A 19,001-nucleotide genomic window follows, 5' to 3' on the forward strand; every position below is an offset into this window, starting at 1 on the left:
TAGGCACTCAGCGAACACTAAAACCCCTTTATAGGGGAAAAGCCAGTCAAACTCTTCAACTAGTAAATCAAATTGAGATATACCAAGGCCTTAGACCTAACCAAAAAGACTGTCTTCCTCCACCAAGTCACCTTTCCAATATGATTCAAAAAACTTTGGTAGTCTCTTCTTGTCTAGCAACTTCAGCCTAGCAACAATCTAGAATCTCAACCCCCAGATTCCAAAATTTCAGTACTTCTACAGATCTAAATTTTCGGTCTCCCCAACAGCTTCAAAATTTCACACATGTGAGAGTAAAGAGAGAAAATTTTGACTTTTTTTGCTTGACAAAGACTTCCTTCTCCTTCACTAGGGTTTTCTTCTTCTTCATTGAATTTTTCACCCCTGCAACTGCAAATCAAACTTGTTGTGGATGTCCTTCAAATCAGGTCGAGTTGTGGCCTTTATATAGTTGATTTTGCCTCTTAATTAGGTCAACTTGGTGGAGGAGGCCTAAACGACCTAATTTACATCAAAATAAATTTCTTCTTTGATAAATAAAGCCCAAGAAGGGTCTTTTACATATTGACAAGGACCATGACTCTTGACACAAACCCTAGAAGCCTACAATGGAGGCTTTGACCTAAATATCACTGACCCAAGCATGAAACCCATGCTTTAATAAGTCGATTTCATTTATAATAAATTTTATTTTTCTTTCTTTTGACAAATGCATTACATCATGACTCAGATACAATTATGAAGACCGACACTAGTTATATTTTTCAATAAAAGAGGATAATGAGCAGGGATGTAAAGTTTGACAAAAACTTTACAACTAGGAAGTCCCATCAACCTATTTCAATGACAAAAGATAAGGAGTAGGAAGCTTTGAAAATTGAGTCGAGGTCACCAATGGAAAAGCTCTAAAAGGTTGAGCCTGGGTCACCAATAATTTCCAAAACCTTTATGTGAGGAGGGGGAAGAAAGGAGCCCCTTCAACTTTTATCAAGAGACGTTGATGGTTTCGTCAAACATTTTGTGATGCTCAAGGGCATGTAGACTCCTAGGAGCACATTCAAAGAGAGCGATCCTCCAAAAAAGTTTCCAAATTATATCAAATTGATGTGCAGCCTTCTAGATTTCGAGCCTTTTGGTTTTCAAGAGAAAACAAACCAACAAGCATGGAGAGATGCCATAGTGGAGGAATACACCTAAATCATAACGAATGATGTTTGGTACATTGTGTCAAGACCGAAGGGGAAAACAATTGAGAGTGCCAGACGGCTCTATAAGATCAAGCTTGTTGCAGATGGCAGCATTAAGAAGTTCAAACCAAGGTTTGTGGTGAGAAGGTTCTCCCAAAAAGAAGCAGTGGACTATGACAAGACCTTTGCTCTAGACACCAAATACACTTCCATTAGAGCTATTATATGCTTTGTTTTATTTATGGAATGGAGGATACATCAAATGAATGTAAGACAACTTTCCTTAATAGGATCATTGAGAAAGAGGTTTACATCAGATGGATGTGAATACAACTTTAACAGGATCATGGAGGAAGAAGTGTAAATAGAGAAGTTTTAAGGCTTTAAGCTAAATAAGAAGAAGACCCATGTGGGAAACCTTTAGAAAACCTTGTATTGACTCAAGTAGAAGCCAAGAGCATGGTATTCCAATATTGATTCATATCTATAGAGTATAGGCTTCACCAAAATCAAAGCAAATTCTAATGTGTGTGTGTGTGTGTGTATATATATATATATGCAAGGTTACTTGGGAGCGGGAGCGAGGGCGGAATCAGGAGCGACATTTTCAGATGCTCCAAGTTTGGGAGTGATTTCGAGAGCATTTTTTATATAATATATATTTTCTATATTTTCTATATTTTGATGCATATATGTCAACAAAAGCATGTAGAATGATGAATTAGATATAAAAAAACATGGATATGAACCATATAACAACAATCATCTAGAAGTTATAATATTCATCAACCACGTCCACAACTTAGTAACATAGTAACATACAACATATTGAGTCTCATGATTCATCGATCTTAAAGTTTCAGGCTTTCAAAATTCAATATTTAACATGTATCGTCATTGATCACCAAAGTTGTACTTGTAAGCTAAGCATAACCATTACAACAAATAATATCTAACATGAAATGAAATGTTATAAAATGAAATGAAATAAAACAATTTTCAACTTTCACGAAGCATCATATTCATAATTCATTACTAATGAGTTATAATTGCCAACTTCAAACTTAAATTGTCATATATTGTTTACAATAAATATCATAATAAATATGAAAGAGTCAATAGTTATAAAAACTACTAGAAACTAGAAAAGAAAAATATATTATCTATTGCTAATGCTTGGGCCTCTTGCCACCACGAGAAATGTCTACTTTTTTAGTCTTATTGGAAAATCAGCATGTTTGTCATTAATATCACCCTCTAAGCATTAATATCCAAATGTCTAATTTTTTAGTCTTGTTGGAAAATCAGCGTCTTTGTCATTAATATCACCCTCTAAGCATTAATATCCACAGGTATATTTGTCATTACCTCTGGATCTGTATATGGATCTTTGTCATTAATATCACCCTCTAAGCATTAACATAAGATAGAAAAAGCATAGCATGTCAAGTCAAGACTTTGTTTGAGTGATGCGTACATTTTTAGGAGGGTCATGATAGAGGAGTTTGACAACCAATGTCACTAACATCAAGGTACATAGAGCGATTGGTGCTCTTGATTAAATAAGAGTTCCATACCCTAATACATGACAAAATCCAATGGAAACATTGCAATCCCCCTAATCCTGAAATCTTGAAAAACTGATAGGTCTACTGGATTTTGAATAAAATCTAAAATTCTACTTTCTCCATATGAAATCCAATGAGGTCGGAACCACTCTCAAACATCCCGAGTCATTTCATGGTAATGTTAAAAATTTAGGTAAAAGGATGAAAATGAAGATCAAGGAGAACGTCATGTTTACTTTAAGAATTTAACATTACCATGAATCGCATATCAATACTAGGGCCATAGGCTTGATCATTAAGCTGCCCCACTCAAAACTTATTTATTTCTTTGAAAAAATTACATTTGGAATATTACTGCAAAAAAAAATGTGAAAAAGAGTAAATGTTCTCGAAAAACGCATCCGAAAAACCAGAGAGTGTTTTTTTGCAGGGAGCACGCTCCCGACTAGCTCCCAAGTTGATCCCGCCCGGAGCGCAAATTGGGACCAAGGGCATGAGGGGGGGACACTCCCCCACAACCCTCTATATATGTGTGTGTGTGTGTTCAAACTAATCTATTTATTTTGGCGTGATGTAGATGACCTTTTTTGACAAATTCATATAAGGTAAGATAAAAATAAGTTTATTAATGTCTAATGAATGACCACATAAGTAGGTAAATGGGACTGAAGAATACAAGGAATTTGGATACAATGTGGGAATGCAAGCACAACTAGAAAATGTTGAAAATAAGACAAGGAAAGAAAGAAACCTACAGTACACATCCTCGAGATAAAACACACTATATATAACCATGACAAAGGTACAATGATGCAAAATACAAACACTAAGTGAGTATTTCCAAGGTTGAAAAAGTGGACAACACAAAAACCAAACAAGAGAGAGAGAGAGAGAGAGAGCGAGAGAGATGAGACGATGAAGCTGATGATGTCAAGGTCTCTAAGGTCTAATGGCCAAAACCAAGGGAGCTGAAGTGGCTATTGGGTCCGTTAGAGTCCTCTAAAACAATCAAGGGGTCCAACTGTATGATCCTAAGAGGGATGTAGGAGTGAGGGATACTCCTAGAATCCGAGGTCAAAATAGAGAATCTCTAGACAAATCTCTAGCTACTCCTCTGGATCTGGGAAATAATCGGACTAGTGAAAGGCACCCTACTCAGTGTCAGTCTGGAACTAATCCCTCTATCACTCTAAGGATGTAAATATTGTTGCGTAATTCAGCACCTCCAAACCGTTGTCAATGATATCTAACAATATCTCGAAGGGGGAGGTAGAAGAGAGACACATGGTCTCACCCATCTAATTTTTGGTGCACTCTCAAACTTTGTCGCTACTTGTTGCTTTAATCTAATGAATCAACCTAAAAGTATGTGATAATTGTCCTTACCATCCCACAATAGGGCAGAGTGTACAAGAATTGAGACATGTGGTTGAAGATCTCCTTAATAAATAGGACTATGCATATTTGGTCCTAGTATCGGAAGAAAGTAGAAAGGGATAAGGGATCCCCCCAAGGTCCCTATAGATGTAATGATAGCATCCTTTGATCTCATAGTGTATGGTGTACCTAAAAATGAGGTGCATCTTTGTTGACGTTTCCTATAAGTGGCACATCTAGCAAATCATATCAATTTGTGGTATATGATGGTCTATCTCTCTCTGAAGTCGATGACAGTCGCCCCATAGTTTTCCCAGAGGGATCCTAAGAGAGTGCATCCAATGCTTGCACGGATAAGGAGTCAGAGAATGATGGCATCTCGCAACTCCAAAAAGTGCTCCAGATAAGGATATCTTTGAGTCTATGCTCGTGGGAGGTGAGGTCCAAGTGACTTGAATGTAAAACCTATAAATGTCTTCTCTGATAACCCTCATAATGCATCAAGAGAGAACATGAACAAGGGAAGGCGCTATAGGGAGATAGTCATCAATAGGAGAAGTTGAGATGCCTCTGAAAACCAACCCCATGCCCAACTTGAGGGATGATCTGAAGCAAGAGCCTCCGAGAAGCAAAGTGCAAGGTAGGGGTCCTCTCTCTCCTAGTGGCAGAGTCTCTACGAGATTAAACATTATGAAGGAAAGAGATCGAATGTAAAATAACCTCAGGGTGAAATGGGTGGACATCGAACTCTACTTGAATAACGGGCTATGGAAATGTCTGCTTGTACCAAATGATGTGCCTAAGAAGCAAGGCCTAGAGTCTCTCCATCCTAGCACAGTTTATCTATAATAGGCTCAACACCTAGATCCCAATGTTAAAGAATGTAACTAGGGTATGTCTTCGTTATTGTATTTGAGTCATAATGAAATGTATTTATCTCAAAGTCCCCATTGACGACTTCCAGGTTTTGTCTTGAGTCATTAGAGTCATTGTCCATTTTATGAGACCCTTCTTGGGCGTTTGAATCATGTAAAAGGAATTTTTATTGCGTCAAATAAGTCATTTGTCACCTCCACACCAAGTCGACCCTTACATGATCAAGTCAACCTACATAAGGGTTAATTCGACCCACAAAAAAAGGTATATATATTAGTGCAATTCGATTCATTTGGAGCATCTCTCACACAAATTCGATATCCAATAGAAGGAAGCAGAAGAATACGAAATTGCAAAAGAAATAGAAGGATATTTGTTGGAGAAGGATATCGAAGTTTCTGGGTTGTTTCTCTCACACGTGTAAACATTCTGGGCTATTTGCTGAAAGGTCGAAGTGTTGCATCAAGATCGAGTTTCTGTTGCTATACCTAGGTCGAAATATTGTTGTTGCTCCTAGGTCGAAGTGTTGTTGCTACTAGGTCGAAGTTGCTAATAGGTCGAAGTTTCTACTAGGTTGAAGTTTCTGTTATTGTTATTGGATCAAAATTTTTACTGCCATTGGGTCAAAGATCTACTACTACATCTCGGTCGAAGTTGTTGCTGGAAGGTTATCATCTACAGACGAAGCGCAGGGCTAACTTGGTGGTTGGAGAAAGTTTGTGTCTAGGTCAAGGATCATCTCATGAAACTATTGAAGGAAGAATTGTTGACTAAGTTTTCCCCTAGATGGGTTTTGCCCTAGCAATCCGCTTACATCTGGTGTCTTTGATCTTCGTGTTATGGTTTTGGCAATTGCTTGATGAACTAAGTCAAAAGGAGAACACAAGAAAAATTAATAAGACATAAGAATATCACAAGTAATTATCAACATAAAGAAAATATTTTTTGCCTTTTTGATTTTCCAACACCCACGACCATAGAGAACTATGGGTTTGATAATCGCCTCGGTGAGGTAAAATTTAGATGAAAAGTCTCGAAGATTACTCTAGAAGTATTGTCTTCTGATGTGGACAAAGGAATCATACCCTTTACTAATTTTAGACTAGAGAGCCTCTCGCATACCAAAGAAAGGTCTCGTGAATTGTACTCCCAAGTAAGTGTAAGTTATAGCGACCTTAATCTCTACCCCTCAATAGTAAAAATGTAAGTTTGTAAGAGAGTTTTCGATGTAGGTTGACCATCAATTGTTGAAGATCACAAAAGCTAACCAATGCATCACTCGATCTTTGTAGACCCTCTTATGTAAAGGCCAACAAGGCCATGCAATAGGGACCAACAATACCCCGAGAGTACAGGCCAACAAGACCACATCATCGACAAATAGGAGCACAGAAATCAACAATTGATGTAGAAGATAGCCTACCACCCACAAATGTGTTCATGGAAGGACTCTTGCTCATCAATATAGATCCCAAAGAGGATCGACAAGAGATGACACCCTTGTTTTACCTTGATGGTCCTCTAGATTAAGTAAAAAGATATTGTGCCATGAGGAGGCATCCCAAGGCTAGCTCATATAGTCTCATGATGGTTGTTAGTTATGTCACGAGTTTCACTAAATTCAAACCTTGAGGTTCAAAATTCGACGAACCTCAAAAAAAAATCCAAATTCACTGAGGTTCGTTCAACCTTGTGGGCAAACCTCAAATTCAAACTTGCTCAAATACGAACCTGAAAAGCAAATTTAAAACCAAATTTAAGGGATTTTTTTTAAGTTTGTTGGCTTTGGTGCCTTCCATAGTTGGTGAGAGGCCACATTGAGCAATAGCTTGATCTCCTCGACGATAATAACTCAACCTCCTTGATGAGGACGACAAGATCCCCTTGATGGCACACCTTACGTGATGGCTCAATTTTCACGTCCCTCTTGGGAATATTAATTCTAAGCTATGGTTTTCACCAAATACAAGCAAGAATTATGCTTTGTAATAGCATTATAGTACTCATTAACCTATAAAACAACACTGCTCATAATTGGATACACAATACCATAGTGAAGAATTTAATCAATCAATTGATTCCACACACAATTGTTATAAACTAAGGCTAATTCAATAAGCAATTACATACTTGCAAGTTCCATAGATAACATCATAAACATAGCTTACTAGATTGTAGTTGACCCTCACAGATTTAATGTCCTATCTCAACTCTGTTGTCATAAATAACACCAACAATCCTCATTGGTTGCTCTACACTATTAATTGGGTTGGCTACTTCAGACCCCAATCAACCCGCACCCCTTAAACTCTTGCAACCCCCTGTTTGTACCCTTTTTTGCTCCCCACAGCCTCAAAAGTAATCTTTTGATCTTTTTCTGATACAGGGAATTGATTCCCAGTTGTCCTCTACCTAAGGCAAGCTTGCATGGGTCTTGTTACCCACCATTTTGTGGGTGATGTCCCTAGGAGAAAAAATTTATCCAAGATGATCCTCAGCTGGCAGCCACCAACTAACTCGTTGTGCCACTTCTTCGCCACCTGAGCCAGCCATGTGGTCCCTCACCCATCTACCATGATCGTATGTTTGAAAGTGGGCCTCCCAAACCTATAGGTATGCTTTGTCATTTCGTAATTAAGGGACTTAGGTTGGGCCTGGAATGATGCCCTAGAGATTGATGCAGCTGAAAAGAAAAGTAAAAGCATAATTGGCAACATTCAACAAGAAAATGTAACACAAAATGCAAAAGATGGTAGAGACAAACACATTTAGCATGTGGGCAAAAGCCAATACATGAGCTCTACCCATCATCATGGCCATCACCCTAGTTCCTATAGACCCTAGACGAACCACCTTTATCATTCAAGAACCCATGATTATCCCAACCCCTAGTGGGCAATGAACTGCCCGACCTTAAAAGGGGTATCCATTGTTATATCTTACACATCATGCTCTTGCCCCTTAAGCCCCAAGCAGTCAACTAAAGAAAAATCATAAAAGGCAAAAGACATATAAAGAAAGGTGGAAAAATCAAGATCGGGTCACCTCATGTACCATGATTGCACCCTCCTTTACATTATATACCCAAGTGTGGGCTTCCCTCTTATTAGCTACCCTTGTACCCCAACTTGTGGCCCAGGGTTGCCCCTTTCATCCCCTACTCCATTAATCTCTTTATCAGATGCCACCAACTTTTGAAGGGTATACTTTGGACATATTATCCCCATTAGAAATAGAAACCACCTAATAGGATACTTGGTCTCCCTATACGAGGTCTTGACCCTCTAGAGGGCTACATTGGCACATGTAGGGTGTGTGTTGAGAACCATGGGCCTCCACAATAGTAGACAACACTCCCTGGATCCCCAAAGATGTTCAAAGATTGCTCGAGATTCACCTATTAGATGAGGAAGATGCACCTGGTTCACCTTTGCCCAGCCACACCAACAATGGTACCATGCACTTAGAACATGACCCAGGACTTGTATGTTGATGTGGTGTCACTTACACTATCCTCTGAGCCCTTCAGATGGTCTACAGGCATCTTCAACTTACTTGGAGACCCATGAGGTCACTTGTGTGCCCGCACAACCACTAGGGGCACCACAGGTTTATTATGTGGAGAACAAGGGGTCAACCCCTTGTCCATTACTTTTGGAAGTCCAATTCATCATTTTGGCACTTATGGACTTCATCAAGGCTCTTAGAGAGCCCAACCACATGCATTATTGATTTTTTTGACCTCTTGAGAGGCTTGTCATTTTGTTTATGAGATAGTTTGGTGGGCTTGTCACCAAAAGTTAGTTATTTGCACATTATTGTTATTTTATGGGCTAATGTAGGTTCAAATAGGTAAATCAAACTCATTAGGAGAGTATAAATACCAATGATGAGAGTTCATTTCTCATCATCACTTGGATCGGATCATTCTCTCTTTGAAATTTCGCATTTCCTTCTTGGTGGACGAAATTGGAGCATGGATGAATTTTGATGTTTGGATTGCACTTTCTTGGTCTAACTTTTGTACCCAACACCTTGCGGAGTCATGGATGACCCGTGGAAAGAGGGGATGGATGGTTTCCCAACCTTGCGCAGTAGGTCATGATTCTGTTGCATGCCCTGTTATGATCCCTTGACCTATTTCTATACTTAATGTTACTAAACTCCATAAAGGTCATGGTTGCTCAAACATCATCTCCTAGTGATGCATACTCCCAGAAGTATTTTGAAAAAACTGCATTTTATTCTGCAGATCCTTGGTTTGTTGTTCCTTGACCATCTAGAAACTAGGGTAGTGGAGGTCTAAGGTTAGTTGCCCCTATGTTAGTTTGTGTAAAGATGTTTACATTAAAGGGGCTAGGATTCTGGTTGTTGCTTCCTTCTGCCCAACTCCCGCTACATCCATTATACCTATTAGCAATGTTATTACCTACATTGTTCAGATTTGGCACAACTTGGGCATAAAATTGGGCCATCTGCTACAGCCCATGTGCCATCAGTTGAGTTATTTGTTGTTTCCCTTGTCGCCCTCTTGCTCACTCCCCCAAGATGTCAAAAGGGTGAGTTTTTGGTGGTTGCTCTTCCATGTCTGCCTTGACTGAGTTGTGGGTACCCTTCTTTTCCCTATTCTCCAAGAGCATCCAGAGATCATATTCTCACAGGCCAACAGGATGTGCAACTATGCTACCATTGTAACATCCCTCTTGAGAAGATTAATTTTGAGCTAAGACTTTCAACGAATACAAGGAAGAATTGTGTTTTGCAACAGCATTATAGTACTCACTAATCTACGAAACAACAATGCTCATAATTTAGAGAAGAATTTAATCAATCAATTGATTCCACAAACAATTGTTATAAACTAGGGTTGATTCAATAAGAAATTGTAAAATTACAAGTTCCAAAGATATCATAAACATAGCTTACTAGACTGTAGCTAGCCCTCACGGATTTAGAGTCCTACCTCAGCTCTGTTGTCACAAAACACACAAACAGTCCTCACTGGTTGCTCTGCAGTGTTGATTGCCCTGGTTGCTTCAAACCCCAATCAATGAGCACCCCTTAAACTCTTGGAGCCCCTCTTTGTAACCTTTTATGCTACTAGCAACCTCTTTTGATCTTCAGTTGTTACAAGGAATTAACTCCCAATTGTCCTCTACCTCAAGCAAACCTATATGAGTCACTCGTTGCCTTAGATAAACCCTATGTTTTCTCAGAAAGGAGTCTCCAACCTCGCTACCATAGAGAATGGGGTTCCAACCTCCTCACAGCCTCAAAAAAATAATTAGTTGCCTCTCACGATTGGTTCCAACCTTGATGCCTCAGGAAACAACCTCTAGTTGACTCAAGAGCTAACTCATTGGCTCAAATTTCATTAGTCTAGCCTTGCGTCCTCAGGAACCAACCTTCACATGTCTCAGAAATATCTCGCTGCCTTAGATTTGATTAGTCCAACCCTCGCTAGCTCAGAGATGAAGATTTCAACCTTGGTGTTGCCTTAGGAAAATGATATTCCAATCAAACTTTGACCTTGTAAACAGAAAGGTATAAGGATTAGCTGGGGTGGAATCTTTCACCGTCGAAGCCAATCAAAAAGAAAAGGGTCTTAAAACCCTCCAAGAGCCTCAACCCAAAAATCGAAAAGAACAATCCATGATGCTCACAATGAATCTCCTCTCTTGTTTTTATAGATTCCTTTTGGGGTTTTCCCTACTAAATTTAATTTTGATTGGCTAACAAGTTTCCTTCCATTTTCCTCAATTTGACATTTATTGCAAGTTTCCCTCCATTTGCCCCAAATTAACTATCATTATCTAATGTTACCTAAGTAATATCAAATAATGGTCTCCCCTTTGCAAATGACTATAGCCTACGAGGTTAAATAGGTTACTACATCCTCCCTTGGGCAATTTGATTTGAAGAGGACATTATATTGATCCCCTTGATGGCACACCCAACAGCAACGACTTGATCACCTTGATGGCACACCCAACGGCAACGACTTGATCACCTTGATGGCACACCTAATGGCAACTTGCTACTACAAATCCTCAATGGCACACCTGACGACAACTTGTTGTTACAAGCACTCAACGACACGATTGGATCTTGGCATCACACAACAAATCGATAGGGCTCTCTACAGCGATGCAAAAACATAGAGTTATGGGGTCGAGATTAGAAGGACATAAGGCCATACAAGGACACAAACCAAGGTTACAACAACAAGAGTCCAAGGTTACAATGTTGCAGTGTTGAGGTGGAGCAAGCTACAAACATTAGCATAGGAACATCAACTGAGTTTACAGGTACACATCCATGAACGTGAGTCAAGGCTACAAAGGCGCAACAAGTTACGAGGCCATGGTTACATGCCATACAAGGATGCAGCAGCATTTCTCCACTCAATATGGCCTCTTTATGACTATGTATGATTAATTTTCTCATGTATGTTCATTGATCAGAATTCTTAGGCCGTGGTTACATGACATACAAGGATGCAGTCAGCATTTCTCTACTCAATATGGCCTCTTTATGACTATGTATTATTAAGTTTCTCATGTATGTTCATTGATCAGAATTCTTACTTACATATGTATCATGATTATTATTAATGTGCCAGCATTTCTCTACTCATTATGGCCTCTTTATGACTATGTATGATTAAGTTTCTCATGTATGTTCATTGATCAGAATTCTTACTTACATATGTATTATGATTATTATTAATGTTGATTTCTTATCATTTTATGTTTTCTATATTATATGAATAAATATATATTCCATCCTCATACAAAACTTATCAAAAAAATGGGATTCAAATTGAACTTAATCGTTGTTGAACACGACTTTAAACCCAAACCGTGTGACATAGGCTACCATGAGGGTCGTAGATATGCGAATGCCTCTGAGTCTCTAGAATAATGCCTCCCCTAGAACTGTATCAAATGCTTTCTGAAAGTCTACAAAGCAATTGTAGACCTTCAAATGTTGATGATGAACCTCCTCAATAATGGCTAGAAGTGAAAATGTGATCAATTGTTTGAAAGTTTGGGCAAAACCTGCTTCTCATATAGCCCTAAGGTGTCGGCTCCCCAGCTCCACAAAAAGCCACTAGTGTAAGACTGTGACATGGAACTTGAGGAGTGTATGATCCATCATGATAGTCCAGTGGTTGTTCGAATCAAAACTCCCCAATTTGTGGGATCAATGAATAATATGTCTTGTCCAGGAAGGGGGGAGCCTGAATATGCCACATGGTTATTAAACACAACAATATAAGGCTCGAGATTTATTGCAATGATTAAGGAATTCCACTTGGAGCCCTTCTTCATCTGTTGTTACGTTGGTACTCGTGGCTATAGTTGCTTTCCTAATGTCCCACTCAAAGAAAAGGTTGCCTGAAGAGGGAGGAGAGAAGATGTGACTGGGTGGTTGTTCAAGAATATCATAAAGGGAGGTATTCTAAAGGAACATGGACTAGGGTGTCAAGATCAAGCGAGATGGTGTGATGTTGAGGAAAAAGGACACACCAAAAGGCTTTCAAAGAGTAGCAGCAAGCCTCACAAAACTCATGTCTCCTTTAAGACAAGTATGTTTGCTTTTTACAACAAAGGAGACTAAGATATGTTTAGCATAACCAAGTGGAGGAGGATGGATTGTGGGCGAGGGTGAGACACAATTGTTTGTGGACGAATCTGCATTCAACATCGAACCAACAATTCATGGGTCAAGAGCTAAGGTTAACCTTATGGTTGCACTAACGAGTAGAGTGGGTGTAGGAGTCAAGGACTACTTCCATGAGGATCATGGAAAGCATGAGCCAAGACACTAATATGTGGGAGAAGATCCTAGTTGGCCAATAAATGGATAACCACACTAGTTTCTCTTCTTCGTGTGAATGTGCTTGAAGACAAACCAATTGCACTCACACTTGAAAGCACTATAAGTTTGACTCCAAATCATGATTACAAACTTTTGCAATTGGGGACATTAGCTACCAAATGATCCCCCCAATTCACTGCAATATATCAACTCTCTTCACTGCAGCTCAGCAAACTCCAAATTCTAACAATCAATCAATGAAAGAAGTGTCGAAAAAATATGGGGGTGTCTATACATGACAATGAATTAAGGTTTGGAGGTGGGCATTATTTCCATTTTTCCTTCATCTTCCCACTTCTTTTTACTTCAAGCATGTGTTGCTTTATCAGTCGATTTACTCACAAACCCATCAATCTAGAGCTAAACAAGTATATTGACCTAGGTCAAACGCTAATTCAATACCCATACTCACTAAATCGATCTAGAAAAACCAATTCCATTCTAGCCTAACTAATGTTTAAAACACCGATATAGACCCAAATTTTATAGACAAAGGAACGAAAACTCCGAGCCTAATAGCTCAAATAAGCCAATTGTTGAATATTATACTTAATTCATCTTTAACTTATAAGGGTCGAAGCTTGGAAACAATGATACATACCCTTTTCAATAAGCTCAAGGTTAATCAAGAGGCTACACCTCCCCTCTTTATAGATGAACAGAAGCAGAGAAGACAAAAAACAGGCAAAAAAAAGTTGGCAAAAGAACCAGAAAATCATAACAGCATCGAGGGCACTAAAGTTTAAAGCAGTGCATAGAAGAATGGATAGATATCCTTTCATTGCTCTGATCATCTTTTCAATAGTATATATGCAGATAAGAACAGACAATGTTCATATTATGGCTTTATTTCAGTTCTTATCCTCAGTTCGCAAGATCCCAAATTTACATGTAGCAACCCCTGTTTCTTTGAGTTGATATAATTTTTTTACCTGCAAAACAGGTATGGTTTCTGAATGCTGTTATGTTCAAAAGAAAAGTGATAAAACAGTTTTCACATCAACAAGGGTATAACATATGCCAACCTCTGGCTATATATACCCTTCAAATTTTGATCCCCTATACCTATGCCTATTAATTGCAGCTGAAAACGTTAGGTACAGACACCGCACATATTCCTGACAAAGGCTGCAAGGTAAGTGTATAACTAACACATTTCTGAAACCCCCTGATACAAGTCTATACCAAAAAATATAAGATAAATCATGCTAGACAAAGTAGGAAAGAACATATGATGTGCTTTACTTAACAGTCTATGACGTCATATGTTCTTTCCTACTTTGTCTAGCATCCGAAGAAAGTACAGAACGCATAAAATAGTCAGGAGAAATTTACAGAAGGACGAGAGGAACAGAAAGTAATGCAGGCGCGCGCCCTTGTTAAGACAACCAATTAAAGATCTTACTGTACTTTCTTCGGGGAGAATACTGGTATAAGAAAGTAGAAAACACTTAGTTTTGCCGAGTCTAAGAGAGGGCAGTAATATTTGAAAAGCACTGTCCTGAGAGAGTAGAAAACACTTAGTTTGCAGAGTGTAGGATAAAGTCGTACTATATTTAAAAAGCACTTGAGTTTAGCTCGGCCAAATTTAGGAAAAGCTAAAGAACCAAAGCATTCAATTTTCACTTCCAAGAAATTAGGTGTTACCAAAACAATAGAATTGGCCGCATACTTAAATTTGTCAGCTTTCTTTTTTAGGCTTCTCAAGCTAAATTTTAGCGGAAATTTTATTTGTCCGCCATGTCATGAAAGCCAAATGAAAAAGTAAATGATTTCTACACGCATTGTCTCTATCTTACTTTATATTTGCTCGCAGAGTCCATACAAAGATCTGCCCAAAATTGGAGATTAAAGTTTTCAGATAGTTAGAAAAGCAAGAGAAACAACGGCCCCCGTACCTTCTTGAGGCTGCTGACCGAAGCCCGAGGACGAGAGCCTCATTTGGCCTTAAACTTGGGGCGACAATATAGCAAAATGAACAACGCCTGAGCTTTGATTTCCCAATATTCCGCCAAGTGTCCCCTGACTTCAGCTTTTCCACCACCAGATACTTCCCCTGGTGCAGATTTGTCAGATATTTATGTACAGTAACCCTTTTTTTATCCAGCAAATGTCTCTACTTCTCCGCCAGAAACAGTTGAGCCCTCTGTTTTTCTTTCTAAATTTCCAGTCGACAACACAGTCTTGCATGCCGATTTCCCGTTTCTTCGTTCCCTTTTCGACCAAAAAGATCCCTGCTCAAACAATGTCAAGGCTCTGTCCCCGTTTCCTTGCAAAATACAAACCTACGACGTCCAGGACCGTTTGAGTTATTTGTTAACGGCTAAGAAAGGACACCGAGGCGTCCCCAACTGTATTCTCGTCACGGCTATGTTTCCAGCAACGCATTCTGCAAAAATCTTGTTGTAGCTAAAGCAAATCCCGTTCCGCGGCCTCCTCCATGACAGATCCCGTATTCAAAAACCCTAAAGCTCCAAAAAACGAGACTCAAACAGCCTCGCAAACACTGTCAGCACAGTCTTTCTTTCAGAAACCAACAAAAAAAACATACATAAATGAAGCCTAACAACTATTGAAGCTTTCAAGCAAAGAAGCTATGCTCGGTAGGTCATCAAGATCTCGAGACCGTCAGGGTTTGAAGTTTTTTCTTCACAATTTTTTATAGCCTCTGCCGCTGGCATGGAATAGCATATTCGGCAGCAAATTGCAAGAAACATGCGTTCTGTTCATCGTAAGGCTCCAAGACACTCGATCCGACGGCAGTTCGAAGAAAAAGAAAATATTCTTCATTGAAGCAAATGCAAGCACGCATATTTCTTCCTGCGCTTCGTCTGCATTTGAGGATTCCAGCAGAGTGTCCCTATTATCAACATCAGCAAATCCACAGCAGCGGCTGCAATGGCGGACTGGAGTGCAAAAAATCCAGGCTTTTGGCAAAAAGATTGCGTGAAGGCGGATGGGCAGCAAGGCGAAGGAAAGAAAAAAGAAGAAGCAGCCGAGTTTAGCAAAAGGCAATATTTGTGTGTTGGAGCGACTGCTATTCTGCGCCGTTGGATTGGCCCGCGGTGCCGTTGTGGACCGACGATCTCCATCTGCATTCTTTCCGGAAGCTCCAACTCTTGGATTGATGGTGATGGGACATGTGCCACTGTGCTATTTATTAGTCCATGTCAGAGTACGGCCAGCTGAGCTTCATTGGGAGGGAGGTGAAAGGTTTTTAAATTAAAAGAAAATTACACTGCAAATTAAAACTTTAAATAATTAATCCCCCGAAAACCCTCAATTAATGATATCATTGTTTTCTGTAGGTTTTCCTTTTGATTTGACTCATTTGAAGCCAATGCGCACTGACCGACGTAATTATAAGGCATTGTAATTAATTTTCTAATTAATGCTCTCCAAGTTGCTCTATTGTATAATGCTAACGTATACACTTATGTGTGTCAAGTGTATACGTCTTGTCAATTGAATGAAAACTGATCCATCAACGCCACCTCCGTCGCTCGGTGGCTGCCATTACTGGTAAGCAAATGGGGCCGAACGTTTAAGTGGCAAACCGAGAGCCATCCAACGGGATTGCTTCCGTTCTGTAGTCCTGTACTAAAGCGCTTAACCCTTCCTTCTTTGGGTGCATAATTACAAGCAACTACAAACAACTTGCTTTTGTTTTTATTTGTACGTTGGATAGAACTAGATAGACACTTGCAGTTTGGATGGGAAATATAAACATGTTGGTGTGTTTGTGATGTCGTTTCACAAGACCAAAGTGACCAAGGCCATGATCGTATGACAATGTACTTCCCCTTTATGAAATATATTTGTATAAATTGTTTATGAAATATATTAGTTTTTAGTATGTTTTTTGGTTTTTTTTATTGATTAATCGATTAATAAAAAATAATTTATTTATCCACAATTAATTAAAATAAAATTATAAAAATAATAATAAATTGTATCACAAGAATGAGAAATCTATTGCACTTGACTTTAATAAATATATAGTCATGCATTATTAGATTCTAAATTTCTAATTCTATAAACTCATTATATCTAAAAGATCAATCCCTAGTATTATTGGTTTTGTGAATTTGATGGTTTACCCTCTTATCACAAAGGCATTTTTTTTGCTATGTATAGTCAAATTTACTCTTTATAAGCAAGTTTGTCATTTTCTTACCCTTTGATGTTAAATGCACTAAAAATATATATATAATTATCAAATCCACTTTAATGTTAAATGCACCTAAACAAATATAATTATCAAATTCTTTATTAATAACAGCTTTTTGATTTGAATGTTAATGATCTTCCACCATCAAGTATCTCTCTTCTATATCCTAGGTCATCTAAAAGTGATATCTTAGAAGATATTTTCAAAGCATGTCTAAGATACATATTGATTTCACCAAGATACTCACTTTCTCTTAAATTGTACTATTGTTTCCATCCTTATATTCACATGGAAAATGTTGAAAAATATCAATAATATTGAATCTATATTTAGCAACCATCGATGCTATTATTGATGTAATATTTTAGAAATACGCAAAATATTCTTGCGAGTATTGAAATTGGCAGAGGCATAAATGAGATGAAATGTAGGTTGTGGGTTGTGATAACGAGGAAGAAGATTTATTGAAACAAAATATCTTTTGAGGGTAAATTTTTTTCTGACATATGTTTATTTTCTATATCTACAAATTTTAAAAATTATATTTTGTTCTAATAAGTTAATTATTTGAGTTGCTTTTTTCATGTAAGTGTTATTTTGGTTTTTAGTGTGTTTTATATGTTAAGTATTTATTGTTTTTTTTAATTATAAAGAGTATTTGGTAGTTTATTTTTAAGTGTTATTTTGGTTTATAGTGTGTTTTATATGTTAAGTATTTATTGTTTTTTTTTAATTATAAAGAGTATTTGGTAGTTTATTTTTAGTTTAGTTTTGTGTTTTTATGATATAAAAGAATTTGGTTATTATTCTACGTTATTTTAGAGGTTAACTTAATTTTATTTTGGATAAGTTAAGATTTATTTTTACCATTAAAAGATCAAGGCCATTTATCACAAACCTCATGACCAACATATAGGTAAGCAACTTCACAAGGAGCCCAAATCAAAATAAAACTTCATTTTCTTATGCCTTTGCTTATGTAAAAACTCTCACATTTTGGAAATCTATATTCAATAGGAAGACCAAAGGTGTGTTGTCATTTCTAATAAAGAGCTTACACAATTTCAAAATAAGTTGTTTACATCCTTAGATGCAATTTCATCTAGTTCATCTTGTCTTATAGAGAAGACACACAAATTAAGTTGACTTTCAAATTAAAAAATAATAGAAGATCTCTTATATCGTCTCGATCATAATTTCCAATTAAAACGTATATTCATTATAATGCATTGCGCCTTCTTTTACTTAAAAAATATTACTCTTCTCACCTTTCTTTATAAACTTTTCACTAAATTCAATCTATATCATTATATCTTTTATATCTTTTATTTGATCGTTTATTCTAACCAACTTGATATGTTTATATCCTTGCTCTTTAAACATGCTCTTACTTTCTTGTAGTGTTTCTTTCCAAGTTCACATTATTCAAGCATGGTTAGCTATGTTCATCATAGATTCAAATATCCAAAAAAAATCAAAGATAAACCTCTTGATGCTTGAAGCAACTTAAATTAAGATGAATCTATGTTACTATATTTTTATATATAGAGAAAGTAATATTCAGAATATATTTTAATAAAAATTGTTTTAGATTCCTCTTCTTTCAATGATTGATATTATTTTATTATAATAATGTTATTTTTATGTGTAAAATAGTATATTTAGCTGACATATATTTTGGGATCATCAAATGAGAAGAGGTGGTGTCACAATCTCTTTAATATTACAATGTCGCCATGTCACAATCTCTTTAATATCACAGTGTAAAAAGTACATCACATTCCTTGATACAATAAAATTAAATCATGTGACATAAAATCTAATTATCTTGAAAATTTCATATAAAGATAAGATACATTTTTTTAATAGTGACCATTTGATAGAGAATGCTTCTCCAATGACTAATCCAAATTGTATATTTCCATAATTAATGATTAA

The 19,001-nt window shown here is 37.5% G+C and overlaps 1 protein-coding gene across 1 annotated transcript in view; it reads right to left on the reverse strand.

Moving 5' to 3' along the window:
• The window catches only part of ARF6 (auxin response factor 6), a 143,178-nt gene extending 127,250 nt beyond the window's left edge, over positions 1–15,928 (reverse strand). The window contains exon 1 of the mRNA XM_089377851.1: positions 14,791–15,928. Coding sequence (XP_089233977.1) covers positions 14,791–14,833 — 43 coding nt within the window. The 5' untranslated portion in view covers positions 14,834–15,928. The remainder of the gene's footprint in view (positions 1–14,790) is intronic.
• Positions 15,929–19,001: the final 3,073 nt, after the last annotated feature.

Source organism: Pinus tabuliformis, chromosome J, assembly GCF_031772625.1.
Source record: "Pinus tabuliformis cultivar Carrire ecotype Pingquan chromosome J, CPIR1, whole genome shotgun sequence".
Taxonomy (NCBI): Eukaryota; Viridiplantae; Streptophyta; class Pinopsida; order Pinales; family Pinaceae; genus Pinus; species Pinus tabuliformis.